Below are 16,229 nucleotides of genomic sequence, written 5' to 3'. Positions count from 1 at the left end.
TATTAATTATTCACGAATATGTTAAAAACCTACTTTTGCGAACTAGTCCCTGGTTTTTCGCCCGATCGGAACCAGACCAGTCTAGGACAATTCTCTGGACTCTCTAGATCAATAATTATCAAAAAAAAGTTAAAATTTTGCTTTTGGTTGGCTATAAGAGGATCATTTATAAAATAGGCGTGTCCAAATACACTCAAACGTCTATAAAGCCTAAATAAAAACTCAGAACTTCACAAAAATTGATGGGCATATGTGAAATAACATGCTAAAGAAGCATGGAAATTTTTATGGAGATCGGACCATAGGTGGCGCTATAACTGTTAAAAAGCTTTGAAAACCATATATTTCCTATGGTAAATTTCCTGTATTGGCTGTAAATGGACTTTTCCATCTATTTTTTCAGTGGTTAAAAGCTTTCTAAATAAATCTTAATGTCTTAAATGCTTATGTGCTTAAAGGCCTTAAATGCTTGAACCCCGATAAATGCTGCTTCCAGCTTTAATTATTATTATTTTTCTTCTGCCGTAAAACGCATCGTGCAGCCCAAACCGTAAGTGCTAGAGACTTGAAACTTTGCCAGATGGTAGTACAAAAATCGAGGAGAGGTTATCAAAATATGACCCCGATTGGCCCATAGGTGGCGCTACAGTACAACAAACAAAAAAAAATCATATTTTTGCTTAAATCTCATTAACCGTTTGTCACAGACTCAAGTGTCTTATATCATTGGAATCCTTGGGTCAAGCCGAACAAAAAAGGCCTCAAGGATTTCATTTCCGGTATGCAAATTTTCCGCCATTTTGAATTATGTCCAAAACCTACTTTTGCGAACTAGTCCCTGGTTTTGTGTCCGATTGGAACCAAACCAGTGCAGAAATGTTCTCTGGAGTCAGAATATCAATAATTATCGAAAAAAAGTTGAAATTTCGATTGACGGTCGCTAAGGGGCGCCAAAATGTTTAAAGAAGGCGGAGCCTATTTTACTAAAATGGCTATAACTCCAGAAGTAAATGAGGTATCTTCACCAAACTCGGTACACCTGTGTAAGAGGTCAATCTGAGGTCATAGTAAAAAGATTGCGGCGATTGGCCACATGGTGGCGCTATAACATTAAAAAAACATAAATCAGGCTGTAACCACCTGACCGTTAGTCCGATTGACTTGAAAATTGGTATGCAGTGTCTTGGTCCAAGCTGTCATGTATACCTATGAGGACATTGGTGTATCTCAAAAAACATGGCCGCCATCGGCCAATGAAGTTTGAGCACCTATTAGACAAGGTTAATGGAGGCCGATCGGAACAAAACTCGGTGGGCATGTTCGACTCATGGCCCTAGAGGTCTGTAAGAATTTTGAAAGAAATCGGCCACTAGTTGGCGCTAACGAGTTTTATGGCTCTGTAATCACGTGGTGTTACACTTATCATCACAAAATGCATATCATTTGATAGACCTGCTCATGCTGAACAACTTTGCCTCTAGAACCATTGCTGTCAATCAAACAGTTTATTAATTATTCACGAATATGTTAAAAACCTACTTTTGCGAACTAGTCCCTGGTTTTTCGCCCGATCGGAACCAGACCAGTCTAGGACAATTCTCTGGACTCTCTAGATCAATAATTATCAAAAAAAAGTTAAAATTTTGCTTTTGGTTGGCTATAAGAGGATCATTTATAAAATAGGCGTGTCCAAATACACTCAAACGTCTATAAAGCCTAAATAAAAACTCAGAACTTCACAAAAATTGATGGGCATATGTGAAATAACATGCTAAAGAAGCATGGAAATTTTTATGGAGATCGGACCATAGGTGGCGCTATAACTGTTAAAAAGCTTTGAAAACCATATATTTCCTATGGTAAATTTCCTGTATTGGCTGTAAATGGACTTTTCCATCTATTTTTTCAGTGGTTAAAAGCTTTCTAAATAAATCTTAATGTCTTAAATGCTTATGTGCTTAAAGGCCTTAAATGCTTGAACCCCGATAAATGCTGCTTGCAGCTTTAATTATTATTATTATTCTTCCCTAAAACGCATCGTGCAGCCAAAACCGTAAGGCCTAGAGACGTGATACTTGGTCAAATGGTAGTAGTATTGCTCGCTACTCAGATACACGGACTTAGCCAAATCGGCCCATAGGTGGCGCTACAGCGACCAAAAGCGCGAAACTGCTCATAACTCCTAGACTGTATGTCGTAGACTCAAGTGTCTTATATCAATGTAATCAAGACCTCATGGCAAACAAAACGTATATCTCCGATTTCATTTCCGGTATGCAAATTTTTCCGCCATTTTGAATTTTGTCAAAAACCTACTTTTGCGAACTAGTCCTAGGTTTTTTGCCCGATCGGAACCAAACCAGTGCAGAAATGTTCTCTGGAGTTTGAATATCAATAATTATCGAAAAAAAGTTGAAATTTCGATTCACGGTCGCTAAGGGGCGCCAAATTGTATGTTGTGGGAGGAGCCTATTTTACTAAAACGGCCATAACTCCAGAAGTAAATGAGGTATCTTCACCAAACTCGGTACAATTATTTAAGAGGTCAATCTGAGGTCACAGTAAAAAAATCGTGGCGATTGGCCACATGGTGACGCTATAACATGAAAAAAACATAAAACTGGCTATAACCACCTGACCATTAGTCCGATTGACTTGAAAATTGGTATGCAGTGTCTTGGTCCAAGGTGTCATGTATGTCTATGAGGACATTGGTGTATCTCAAAAAACATGGCCGCCATCGGCCAATGAAGTTTGAGCACCTATTAGACAAGGTTAACGGAGGCCGATCGGAACGAAACTCAGTGGGCATGTTCGACTCATGGCCCTAGAGGTCTGTAAGAATTTTGAAAGAAATCAGCCACTAGTTGGCACTAACGAGTTTTATGGCTCTGTAATCACGTGGTGTTACACTTATCGTAACAAAATGCATATCATTTGATAGATCTGCTCATGCTGAAAAACTTTGCCTCAAGAACCATTGCTGTCAATCAAACCGTTCATTAAATATTCGCGAACATGTTAAAAACCTACTTTTGCGAACTAGTCCTAGGTTTTTCGCCCGATCGGAACCAGACCAGTCTAGGACAATTCTCTGGACTCTCTAGATCAATAATTATCAAAAAAAAGTTTAACTTTTGAATTTTTCGTATGGCTATAATTGGGTCATAAAGAAAAGGGGCGTGGCAAAATACACTAAAAAGCCTATAAATCCTAAATGAAAAAACACAACATCACAAAAATTGGTGAGCATATGTGACATAACATCATTAAGAAGCATGCCAAATTTTATGGAGATCGGACAATAGTTGGCGCTATAACTGTTAAAAGGCTTTAAAACCATATATTTCCTATGGTAAACTGCCTGTATTGGCTGTAAATGGACTTTTCCATCTCTGATCATATAATTTTTTTTTATATCATAATGTTAAAAACTAGTGCAATACAATTCTCTGGACTCACTAGAACAATAATTGTCAGAAAAAGTTGAACTACTTCATTTGGATAGCTATAATAGGTTCACTTCAAAATGTGGCCTTTACCAAGTGTCCCCGAAAGCCTATATCTCTTTAATGAATGTTCAAACCTTCTTAAAAACAAGTCAGAACATGTGAAATATCACTCTGAACATGCATGAAAATTTTCAGACAGATCGGACAAAATTTGCCTCTATAACAGTTAAAAAGGTGAAAATGATATGAATATAATGGCATATTAAGCCAATAAGTGGTATTTTACTGCCCCCTGCTGTTTAAAATAGTCATTTTGTCATATTGTTCTATAATTTATATTGAGACTTTATAAAATCCCTATTTGAACATTTACAATTACATTTAGTCAAAATCCATCTGTTAAAGTATTAGTATTGACAGTTTGATCACATCATATATATCAAATATCTGTATCTACAACATAATGTGTGTGTGTAGTCTTAGGTTTCTGAATAAATTCTGAATAATCTGATTAATAGCTTACAAAGACTTTGTGAAATGTTTATAGACCATTCAAATATATTTTCATAATGACACATTCCAATAGCATTGAAAAAACAACAACATTTGTCTTTGTGTGTGTGTGTGTGTGTGTGTGTGTGTAAACATGCATTATGGAGTTAAAATGGAAAAACTGGTTTGCTTTAGTGCAGACAAATGGTGAAAATCATGAAGTTTAAAGTGAAAGTGAGCCAATAAGTGGTCTTCTACTGCCCTCTGCTGGTCATTCTACTTATTAATGAAGTCTACTCACATATGCTTTTGCATTCATTAGACACTAAAAATCACTTATATAACAATAAGACACTAAAAAATAACTTATATAACAATTACTATTGTAGCACAATCATATTTTGTCAGAGTTTATCACTTCATTTGTACTGATACTTCACATAATTGCTAGCAATGTGGTAAATCATGGTAAATCACGCTAAAAACATGGTAAATCATAATAAATAATACTAGAATGTGGTATATCATGGTAAATCATGCCAGAACATGGTAAATCATGGTAAACTATGCTAGAACAGGGTAAACCATGGTAAACTATGATAAATCATGGTAAACTATGATAAATCATGATAAACTATGGTAAACCATGCTAGAATCACAGTAAACAATGGTAAATCATACTAGAATGTAGTATATCATGGTAAATCATGCTAGAATATGGCAAATCATGCTAGAATCATAGTAAATAATACTAGAATGTGGTAAATTGTTGTGGGAGGAGCCTATTTTACTAAAATGGCTATAACTCAAGAAGTAAATGAGATATCTTCACCAAACTCAGTACACATGTGTATGGGTTCAATTTGAGGTCACAGTAAACATTTTTATGGAGATCGGACCATAGGTGGCGCTATAACTGTTAAAAAGCTTTAAAACCATATATATCCCATGGTAAACTGCCTGTATTGGCTGTAAATGGTCTTTTCCATCTATTATGTCCGTGGTTACATGCTTGCTAAATAAATCTTAATAACTTTTGATGCTTTTGTGCTTAAATGCCTTAAAGGCCTTAACTGCTTGAACCCCGATAAATGCTGCTTGCAGCTTTAATTTCATTTTGTATTTTTATTTATTAGAAAGGTATATTCTGTTCTAATTTAATTTAGTAAATTAAATGTTTTCGGTGCATCGATGTTTAGAGCCTGCTCGCACAGGCGGTAATTTAGCCGATTTAATTTGATTTGCATGTGAAATGTAAATCCTGTCTGCAGTGTGGCCTTTCTGGAGTTATTTATGTTATTTCTTAGTTTTATTGATGCAAAATGTTTTTATACATTTTCTTATATATCTTTGTGTGATTTTCTGTACATCGCGGCTTTGAAATGTTAAAGCCCCGCCCCCATACACATGATTCGACTATTAATCGACTATAAGCAAGACTTGACGATTCTGATTCGACTATGAAAATCCATAGTTGGGGACACCCCTACTGTAGAGACAAACGCACTCGCTCGATTCTCTCTAACCAGCCTTGAACGCGCTACATTAACCCTGTAACTGCCGGTGCAAAATAAAGCAATTTCAAAAAAATGATAAAGAGTCAGTGCACTACAGTTCTTTGATTATGGTTGCACTTGCACTTATTGTTTGCACCTAAGACTAAGAGAAAACTGATATTTATTTTTGTTATACTGTTTTTATTTCAATGTTCAATTTGTGGAAAGGAGTTCAGTTAGGAGGTCATACACAGCCTCAATCAGAATTTCTGAAAGTTCATAAATGTACAGTAAGGTCTGAAGAGACTTATGTGAAATAATACAGGAGAAAAGCCAGTCAGTAAAAACCTTTTACACTGCATGTTGTTTTTGTTCAATGCATTTGATAAGTCATACTCTTAAGTAGACCTGAAATGACATCCATTAGAAGATTTTCAAAATGCACCTGCATACTATTTTTCCAGTCATGAATTTTGTCACTGAGAATTTCTGAAAAATCGTGTCCAATCTCGTGTCTCGTCTTGTGAGATGTGTCTCGTCACACCCCGAGAAGTGATTTTCTCTGTTCCTTATGATGAAAAAAAATGAACTGATTCAGCGTTAATTATGTCAAATGTTTTACATTTACATTTACATTTATTCATTTAGCTGACGCTTTTATCCAAAGCGACTTACAATTGCTATACATGTCAGAGGTCGCACGCCTCTGGAGCAACTAGGGGTTAAGTGTCTTGCTCAGGGACACATTGGTGTCTCACAGTGGATTCGAACCCGGGTCTCTCACACCAAAGGCATGTGTCTTATCCACTGCGCCATCACCACCTCTAACACGTTAAAGGGATACTCCACTTTTTTTGGAAATAGGCTCATTTTACAACTCCCCCAGAGTTAAAGAGTTTTACTGTTTTCAAATCCATTCAGCCGATCTCCGGGTCTGGCGGTACCACTTTTAGCATAGCTTTGCTGCCGTACCATGAGTCCAGCAGGCGTAATGATATGACGCAGTGCCTGAAAATAGTCCCCAGCTCGGTAACTTCCAACGTGACCGGGACTAAGTTTGTCTAACCTATTAGACCTATTTTCAGGCGCTGCGTCATATCATTACGCCTGCTGGACTCATGGTACGGCAGCAAAGTTTCTTGATTATTACGCAGGAATGAGAGTATAGTTCCTAGCCATATCAGCCAAGAAAATCGCAACTTTTCATTTTCCGTCGGTCTTAGTACACGATGTAAATACAGAAGAGTCAAGTTTTAAATAGGAAAAATATCGAAACTCTTTCGTCATTTTTTTGAGAGAGATGCTAATGGTCCAGTCCGATTCAATGATCTATGCTAAGCTATGCTAAAAGTGGTACCGCCAGACCCGGAGATCGGCTGAATGGATTCGAAAACGGTAAAACTCAACTGTTTAACTCTGGGGGAGTTGTAAAATGAGCCCATTTCCAAAAAAAGTGGAGTATCCCTTTAAACTGTCTTTCAGCCACTTCTGCTGGAATTTGCACTTTCCCATTTTTCTGGTCTAGTTTTATTCCTGTTATTCCTGCTGTACAAAATGCCCGCATCACCTCCGAATCACGGCAATTTTGCTCCGGGCCGGAAGCAATTACCAATCTGGTTCCGCGTGTTTATCACATTAACGTACATATTTTGTGACAATTCAAAATAAAAAAATATGAAGGCTATATTCAAATAAATTGATAGAACTAAAACTATATGTACATTTTTAATGCCTGTAGGATTAAAATGTAATGCTTTTTAATGCTATTTAAAGGCTTAATTTTAGCAAAATCCATTTAATGACTTTTAATGCTTTTTAATGCCCTGCAGAAACCCTGTGAGTAACAGACCAACAGCTTTTACAGTGTGTGAATGTATTAATGCAATACATACATACAGCTTCACACAAGAGCACAATGATAATCATTATTGACTGAAACTTACATGATTTGAACTTAGAATTGTTTGGTTCAAATTAGGCTTGGCGCGATAGTCGGTGTTACCGGTGTTACACGGTGTTCAGTCGCAACACCGGTTTCATCACTTGCCCACCGCAGCACCGCAAAAAAAATTTTTTAAAGCAATTACGCAGTATCCATATTTTCTGTCACCAGTTGACTAGCGTTGTATGATCATGCTCAACTATTCAAGCGTGACAAAACAAGAGACCGCGCTGTAAGTCCTGCCTATTACACACGCACACATACATACACACACACACGAAAAAGACGCGCGTCAGTATCGAGTTCTCTTTTCGGCCTTGAACAAGGATTGGTATACCGGTAGCCTAATAATCATGAATGCACTCTCTTGTGTGCATGAATGAATCTTTTAACACATCTCCGGCGAACTTTTCACGCAAAAGAAAAACTCATAAAGCGCAGTGAAATTCATGTGGCGTTTCCTGTTGGAACGAGGTTGTTCGTTAAATTCACACGAGCTCTAAACGAATGCGAGACTGCTGCGATTAGTCAAAATTTATTAATGAAACAAAATCAGAGGGAATAGTTTCTTTAATGTATTTTTTCACCGGTTGGCCGGTCACACGGGTTTCATAGTTTTCAGTTAGGCTAGTGCGGAGATTCCGGGTTTCCCGATAACGATGTATCTAAGCTCTTAAGAGCGTTCTCTATGTGCAAGGTTACGCTCATCACACGCCGCAATTCCACGCGCGTTTCCCAAAAATGCACTTAACATGAATGCGCGAGAACGCGTTCCTGCTACTTAAGAGTCGCTGTCCATTCGCGAAGTGATGAAATGTAACCTTACATGGTGTATTCTTATTCTTTTTAATAAACGTTTTATGTTTAAAAGCGCTTGCGTTTTTCAAGAATAATAACGAACCCACCATTCAAACACTGTGGTTGAATCCGAAATCGCGCCCTCAAATAGGGCGTTATTGTTCTCAACATGATCTCAAGCAGTGAAAAATAGAGGACACTGACAACGCGCGGAAAAGACAGGACCAAGCAGGTAATATTTAATATGAAACAAAGTCTCAACTTTCAAATTTGGTCAGTCAAATATAAAATAGGCCTACCGTTTTTTGGCTCTTTAATGTGTTGTGACAGATTGCCTCAGTTAAAGCCAAGTTCAAATCCACCGAAGTTAATCAATAACTCTTCTGACTGCTTTGTCGCACAAAAATGGTGGAATTTGATTGGTCAGATCGCATGTCAATCAAACTCAATACGAATGATGAATTGACGCCATGTAAAAAAAAAAAATTACATCACTCTAACACCCCCCACCCCCACGATGAAACCGGTAATACCGGTGTTGTCACAAGTCGATTAACCGGTGGGAGAATATTATCACCGTCACATCTCTAGTTCAAATCCAGATCATTAAACTGCTGTATATATTAAGAATAATTTCATAAAAATCAAATACTATAAGCATATCTTTTATAGAAGTGATATACCTGAGATCAGACTGTGTGTTTTCACTCTTAAACTTTATTGGCGGATCCATAGACTGGTTACTCTTCATAGACACACAGCTGGACTCTGGGTTTGAGCTCTTCTGCTGGACTGAACTGGAAAAGATAACAGATCAGGGCTCGCAAAATTTCAAATTCGCTGGTAGCCCTTCGGGCAAGCACTCTTCAGATTTTGGTAGTAGCACGAAATTAATTTTACTAGCCCATATAAAAAGACTACAATTTTTAATGTAGAATATTGGTTAGGAGTCAAAACAATGAATCAAAAACTTTCAAAACACAAATATCAACAAATATGCATCTGGTTCTAACTGAACTGAAATGTGTGTGACCAGTATGAATGAATCAGTCTGTGTCTGTGGCTCAGCCCCCAATGAGGGTATGATGATTAAAAAAAAAAAAAAAAAAAAAAAAAAAATTTCCTTTTTGATTCATTTTCTCAGATGCATTAATTTACTGAAAGCTACTAGGAAAGCTAGGTAGCCTAACTAAGTTTATTAAATTCATTCACAGTATGTTCACATTCATTATTAATCTTATTCATAATACAGGGCCGTAGACAGGGCTTTATAGAGCTGGTAAGTCCCGCCCATCCGTAAAACCCCAAGTGCACCTCTAGGTTGAAAAATCGTCAATGCAAGTGAATGTGAGAAAATAATTATTTTCTGGTCCCGTTTGAATTGTGCCATGAATGTGAACATATGTTGTCTGTGAATTTTTTATATAATTTTTCATGTTACGAGTTTGACAGTATATTGTATGATTCTTTGGCTAGCAGTTGTGGAAAAGACATAACGAGAAAGACTACATGTCACCTATGTGACGTCACCCCACAACACATTTTCCCTCCATTATAACAAGACTGACGCGAACACGATTTCAGATTATTCAGGCCGGTTATCACTCTAGTTGGTTCACGTAGTGTTTTTGCGCTGCGTCTGTGTTGCACGTCACACGTAGGCTCACTATTGGCCGACGCTGGTCATGTTGTGTGATGCGGGTGATGCATAACACAGACGCGCTGCGCTAAAACACTACGTGAACCAACTAGAGGCCCAGAGAGAAGGAAATGAATAGTGGAATAAAGTCGTTATTTTTGTTTGTTTTTGCGCAAGATTGAGCCACTGTAGTCACTTGGACTATATTAACGATCTCTTTAATAACTTTTCTGGGCCAGCAAGTTTTGGTTACATAGCAGCCTATGGAGAAGTGATCCAGCTTTCAGATTTCATCAAAAATATCTTAATTTGTGTTCCGAATATGAACGAAGGTCTTACGGGGTTGGAACAACATGAGGGTGAGTAATTACTGACAGAATTTTCATTTTTGGGTGAACTAACCCTTTAATAAACCTGGCTGAATGTAGGAATATCCCGACATCAAACTGTCTACACCGCAGAGTTTTGACCGCGAACAACTAACGACGTCTAACGTTATATGTTATATACAGCAGATGGACACTGACACGGTGGGCATCGCATTACAACAGCCACACGCGTTGCAACTTACCAACCCGCTCTTCACCCCAAACCACCACCGGCTGTTTGACATAACAACGTAACTTACCACTGCTCGTTTCCCACGCCGTATCGGCTCAAATGCATATATTAATACATGCTAACTTACATGGTGTTGACAAGAGACAGGAATATGATGGCAGACATCGCGAACAATGTTTCCATGTGCAGTTTGTTAAAATATAACGTTAGACGTCGTCTTTTTGTCTGGTACTAATAAACTTCACTAAAGTTAGCTAAACACTAAGTTAGTGTTAGCTAGTTCATGCTTACAGCTGTTAGCTAATAATGACTGTACCTAACATTAGTTGTTCGCGGTCAAAACTCTGCGGTGTAGACAGTTTGATGTCGGGATATTCCTACATTCAGCCAGGTTTATTAAAGCCAACCAACCCCGTGACGTCACATGTTAGATAACCTGACCCTGGCCGTGAAAGATATAACGGTTTTCTTTTTTTTCCTTTAATATGTTTACATTTGTCATGTTTCTTATATAATTGTTGATTATAGTGGAAATCCATCTTGTAAATCACGTAAACTTGATTAACTGCTTAATTTCCCCTTTAACATACTATATTAAAATATCTATGGGGTATTTTGACCTAAAACTTCACACACACACACTCTGGGGACATTAGAGATTTTTTTTACATCTTGTGAAAAGGGCATTATACCACCCCTTTAAAACAAGTGTGTTACAACTAGCCCTGCGTTACGGTGTGCCCCGCTCACCCCTATACCTGAGATCAGACTGTGTTTCTCCACTCTTTAACTTCATTGGCGGATCCATAGACTGGTTACTCTTCATAGACACACAGCTGGACTCTGGGTTTGAGCTCTTCTGCTGGACTGAACTGGAACAGAGAACAGATTCAGTTTAATCCATTAGATTACTGTGTAGATTACACACAACTGATAAAGGTCTGTGATGCAACACAATATTTAACAGTGTTTGTTGAAAGTACCTGCATCCTGGAGGAAAATCTCCATCTCTGGATCCTTGTGAATCAGCCATGATGAAGATACAGGAGAATCTGATGAGTTTGATCTCCTCCACTGACTCTGGATGAAGAAACATTCACACACTAAATTATGATTAAAGTCTGCGTGAACCGGAAGTTGCAAACGACTTTTCTCCAGTGTTGTGACGTATTTCCCAGTGAAACAGAATATTGAACAGAGGGCAGGGTTTTACTCTAGCGCTCCTCCTCTCCATCTCTCGCTCATAGCAGACTAACGGTTTGAGGGGAGTGGTTAAGCGTTTCCCAACCCAAGTCCTCAAACCTACGTCATCAGGGAAGGTCCTCCAATGCAGAGGGGAGGGGCATTTTCAGATTTTGATTAAAGATTACGAAGCCAAAAAATTTTTTGTGTGGATTGACTTGCATGGATGAATTGTTTACCACAAAACGATCAATTTAGGCAAACAAAGTAAATATGGTCAATTTTGATTTCATGTGTCATCCTTTAGCTCAGTGGTTTTCAATCCTGGTCCTGGGGACCCACAGCTCTGCACAGTTTGTATGTTTCCCTCATTTAACACACCTGATTCAGATGATCATCTCGTTAGGAAAGAGCTATGAACTGAACTGGGTGTGTCAGATAAAGGAGACATAAAATGTGCAGAGCTGTGGGTCCCCAGGACCAGGATTGAAAACCACTGCTTTAGCTGAACATATCTGGAGTGTGGGAGAAAAAGGATCATGTGACTGCGTTAACTCGAGCTCATTGGGCCTTTACACACACAAACAACAACAAGTCGACCGTTGGATTCAGAATCTATCGTCCCATATCTATTTTACCTATTTTATCTAAAGTTATTGAGAAAGTTGTAGCAGCACAAATGGTTGATCACTTAGAAGCCAATCAGTTCCTCCACCCACAGCAGTTTGGTTTTAGATCAGGTTATTCCACTGAAATTGCAAACTGCTGTTTTATTGAAAATGTGAAGAAATCACTGGATAGGGGTAATGTGGTGGGAGCTGTTTTCCTTGACCTTAAAAAGGCATTTGATACAATCAACCATAGTTTACTTTTAACTAAAATGTCATCTTTTAATTTTTCTACTAAGGCAGTACAGTGGTTCGCGTCTTATCTTCAGGCTAGAGTTCAGTGTGTTAAAGTTAACCAGGAAAAATCCTCACTATTGAACATCAAAATGGGCATACCACAGGGCTCTGTACTTGGTCCTTTGCTGTTCAGTCTTTTTATTAATGACCTACCATTAAACTGTTCAGGTGCCAGCTTCCAGCTCTATGCAGATGATGCAGTTCTTTATGCACCCGCTATTAGTCACCAGAGTTGGCGGCTGATGTTCTCTCTGCATGTATGGCTGATGTCGGACAGTGGCTCAATCAAAATCAGTTGGTGCTAAATTTTACAAAGACAGTTTCCATGTGTTTTTCTATTAAGAAACTTGATCTAAATAAAAGATTTAAAATTAACTTGCAACTTAATTTTACTAAACATATCAAGAAAATCTCTAAAACAATACAAAGAAATCTTAACTGTTTTAAATTAATCAGACACTATATACCAAACCAGGCAGCCCTACTGTACATGCATGCTATGGTGTTTTCACATATTTCATACTGCATGACAGTTTGGGGGCAAGCAGCTCCGTCTGCAACAAAACACATTGGTTCACTTTACAATCGAGCAATAAAAATTATGGATAAAAAGCCAATCCGCTATCATCACTGTTACATACTGGAGAAATATAAAATATTAAGCTTTGAAAGCTTTAGTAATTTATGTTTCCTTAAATTAATCTTCAAGTGTATTAATAATTTAGCACCTGAGCCTCTTAGTAAATTTATTGAAATACAGAACAGCCAAAGAGTTACTAGAAGTAGTACAAATCATAACTGTACAATACCATACTGTAGGACAAGCTTTGCACAGACTGCCTTTTCTGTTAAGAGCTGTAGGCTATGGAATGCATTACCATCTGATATTAAGGCCATATCTGACTTCAAAAAGTTCACTTCCAGGATTAAGCTGTGGCTAAAGACAAACCAAAACTGTATACATTTTTAATTGTTGTTATAATTGTGTATGATTATGCATGTATGTGTATATATGTATATATGTATGTGTGTATGTACATGTATAGTTTTGAAATATTTGTTGTTTTTTTATGTATGTATCTGTTTTATAATGTTCTTAGAAATGCCCAACCAGGGACAGGAGTTGAAAATTAGCACTAGCTATAAACTCTATATGCTGCGCATCAGTTACAGGCTTTGTATTGTAACTATGTTTGCTTGTATGGTCCCTGTTAAATAAACTTTAAATAAATAAATAAATACATTTTATGAAAAATAACGGACACCGAGAAACGCGGATTGATTGAACATGTTTAGTCCGTGGAAAAACAAAAACAAATCTAGACCCACCAAACACAAAATACACTTTAAAATGAAAGAAACCCTTAAAGATTTCATATCAGACAATTACTTAAAATGTCCTCCAGATATTCATATTAATATGAGGAAGTCACACACACATAAACACTCACCTTATTAATCAAACTTTTACAAGATACAGCTTTAAGACCATTAAGATACATGAAAATTCCTTCTAAAACGTCGATAAACACTTTGATGCTCTATTTTTCCCGTATTGTATTCGTATTGTTCATGCTGAAATGGTGGACCTGGTGTTATGGATCAAGTTAACTCATGTTAACTGGGGATGCGCGTGCATGCAGATATATTTTCCTAAATTTCCAGCAGATGTTCGACGGCGACCGATTCGTCACAGCGAATTTTTCACTGAACAGATTTAAAAGCTTTTCACGTTATTGGGAAATGTTTGTATTATATTAGGACACTGTTGTTTCAGACGCATTTAAGGGAAGTTTTAATGTGTTTTAATTTCGCGGTACAGACCACGCCCACATTATTATATTAGCCTACATTCGTTTCAATGAAATTTCTATCTGATGACAACTGTAATAAACTATACTATTTACATTGTGACTTTGCAGTGCAGATTATTTTTATGATGACAATTTGTGGTAATAACAAAAGAAAAATGAGGCAGGACAAATGCACTACATGCAGGACAGCTGTATTTCTCAAACAGTCCCACTGTCCACATTCTGAACATTCAATCTAAGGAAGGAAGAACAAACTAGGCCTATGGAATAAGTTACATGCTAATGAAAGACTTGTGTGTTTTGCAATGTATGTACAGTATAAATTGTTCTTACCCATTACGCTGCTCTCCATCTGATGTAGCCTAATCATGTTATTTTAATAAATAAATGTCACAGTTGCTAATTTCAATCAATTTAACCAGTTGTTAATTAACCAGTTTAACACACCATCACCCTTCATTGTGAAATGTTCACATCTCCTCTTTATATAATCGCACTCCTTTCTTGAGCAACTATCAGGATATTGGTTATACTGCAAAAAGTTTTTGATTTGTCTAACTTTAATTGCATCATTTGCTGTGTCAGTATATGGCCTAACAACAATGACACCAGTAACAATAATGACACTTCATTTATAGATCTTTTCATCTGTTCCTGTAAGCAGACAACAACAATGAAAGCACATGATATGATGAATAAGGAAAGAGAATATGGTAATGAGATTCATGAGACCAGTCAAATGAAGAAATCTGGCATAATTCAAATTTATATTACATAAAAAGAGGCCCACACCCATTACATTTTATTTTTTAGTTAAAGAGGTCAGCAAAAAAGTACACAATGAAGCATTTCCTTTTCTAATTGTTGTTTTGGAGAGGGGTCTGGTATTCATGTGAGGTGATTTATGTGCAATAATAACCATGAAGAATAACAGCCGTATTTGTAATAATTCATCATCACTATATCAAATGTTCTGCTGATTTCAGTAATACAATTTGTGGTTGCATCAATAAATACAACTTTTTGAAAAAAAAAAAAATGTAAATGACTTTGCAATTCATGTTTCCTTTAGGCTATTGCTACTTTAACTTAATCTTCATCTGTTGTTATGTGCAGTGTTGGGCAAGTTACTTCGAAACTGTAATGCGTTATTTATTACTTGTTACTGTCATTTCAAAGTAATTCGTTACATTACAATATTACTGTATTTAAAATGTAAGGCATTACACTACTATTGCATTACTTTTAAGTTACTCTCACCAAAATAACTGCAAATATGGATTTGGCAATCTAAATGTATAAGAAATTTTACCATGATGTACTATAGTACATACCATGGTATACCATAGTAGTACCATGGTAGTACCATGGTACCTTACATCTAACCATGGTACATACTATATAGTACTTCAGATATTATCATGGTACCATGGTACATTGCATGGTACTGTAGATGTTACTATGGTACATAGTATGGTACCTCAGATTTACCATGGTACCTACCATGGTACATACCATAGTACCTCAGATATAACCATGGTACATACTTTATACTACTTCAGATATTATCATTGTACCATGATAATATCTGAAGTACTATACTGTACAGTATGTTACTATGGTACATAGTATGGTACCTCAGATTTACCATGGTACATGCCCTAGTACCTAGATATAACCATGGTACATTCTGCCGTACATATTACCATGGTACATACTACCTCAGATATAACCATGGTACCTCAAATATTACCATGGTACTTTGCATGGACGCATGGTACAGACATCTTTTTACTTTAAGCCCGGGGTAAACTTTAGGCTTAAACTTTAGCAAAAATAAAAATAACTAATGAATAATAACTAAGCCAAATATTTTTATTTTATTTTAATTATTATTGTGAGTGACTGCAGTAGTGTGGGCATAGGCCATTTGGTCTATGAACAAGTC

General features: G+C 37.0%; 1 protein-coding gene across 3 annotated transcripts in view; it reads right to left on the bottom strand.

The window, feature by feature from the left end:
- LOC311091384 (uncharacterized protein) overlaps nucleotides 1-14,105 on the bottom strand; it is a 64,312-nt gene extending 50,207 nt beyond the window's left edge. For 2 of the 3 annotated variants that reach the window (XM_084127330.1, XM_084127331.1), the window contains exons 1-4: nucleotides 13,919-14,105; nucleotides 11,364-11,460; nucleotides 11,139-11,252; nucleotides 8,864-8,977 (exon numbers count right to left, since the gene is read on the bottom strand). In XM_084127330.1, the coding sequence (XP_083983456.1) occupies nucleotides 8,864-8,977; nucleotides 11,139-11,252; nucleotides 11,364-11,413 (278 nt within the window). In that variant the 5' untranslated portion in view covers nucleotides 11,414-11,460; nucleotides 13,919-14,105. The remainder of the gene's footprint in view (nucleotides 1-8,863; nucleotides 8,978-11,138; nucleotides 11,253-11,363; nucleotides 11,461-13,918) is intronic. The other variant, XM_084127332.1, reaches the window with a different exon arrangement.
- Between the last annotated feature and the right edge of the window lie 2,124 nt (nucleotides 14,106-16,229).

Source organism: Abramis brama (genome assembly GCF_963993115.1).
Source record: "Abramis brama genome assembly, chromosome: 10".
Classification (NCBI taxonomy): domain Eukaryota; kingdom Metazoa; phylum Chordata; class Actinopteri; order Cypriniformes; family Leuciscidae; genus Abramis; species Abramis brama.
Note: the sequence above shows the minus strand (reverse complement) of the source record. Positions and strands in the feature narration are given on the sequence as shown.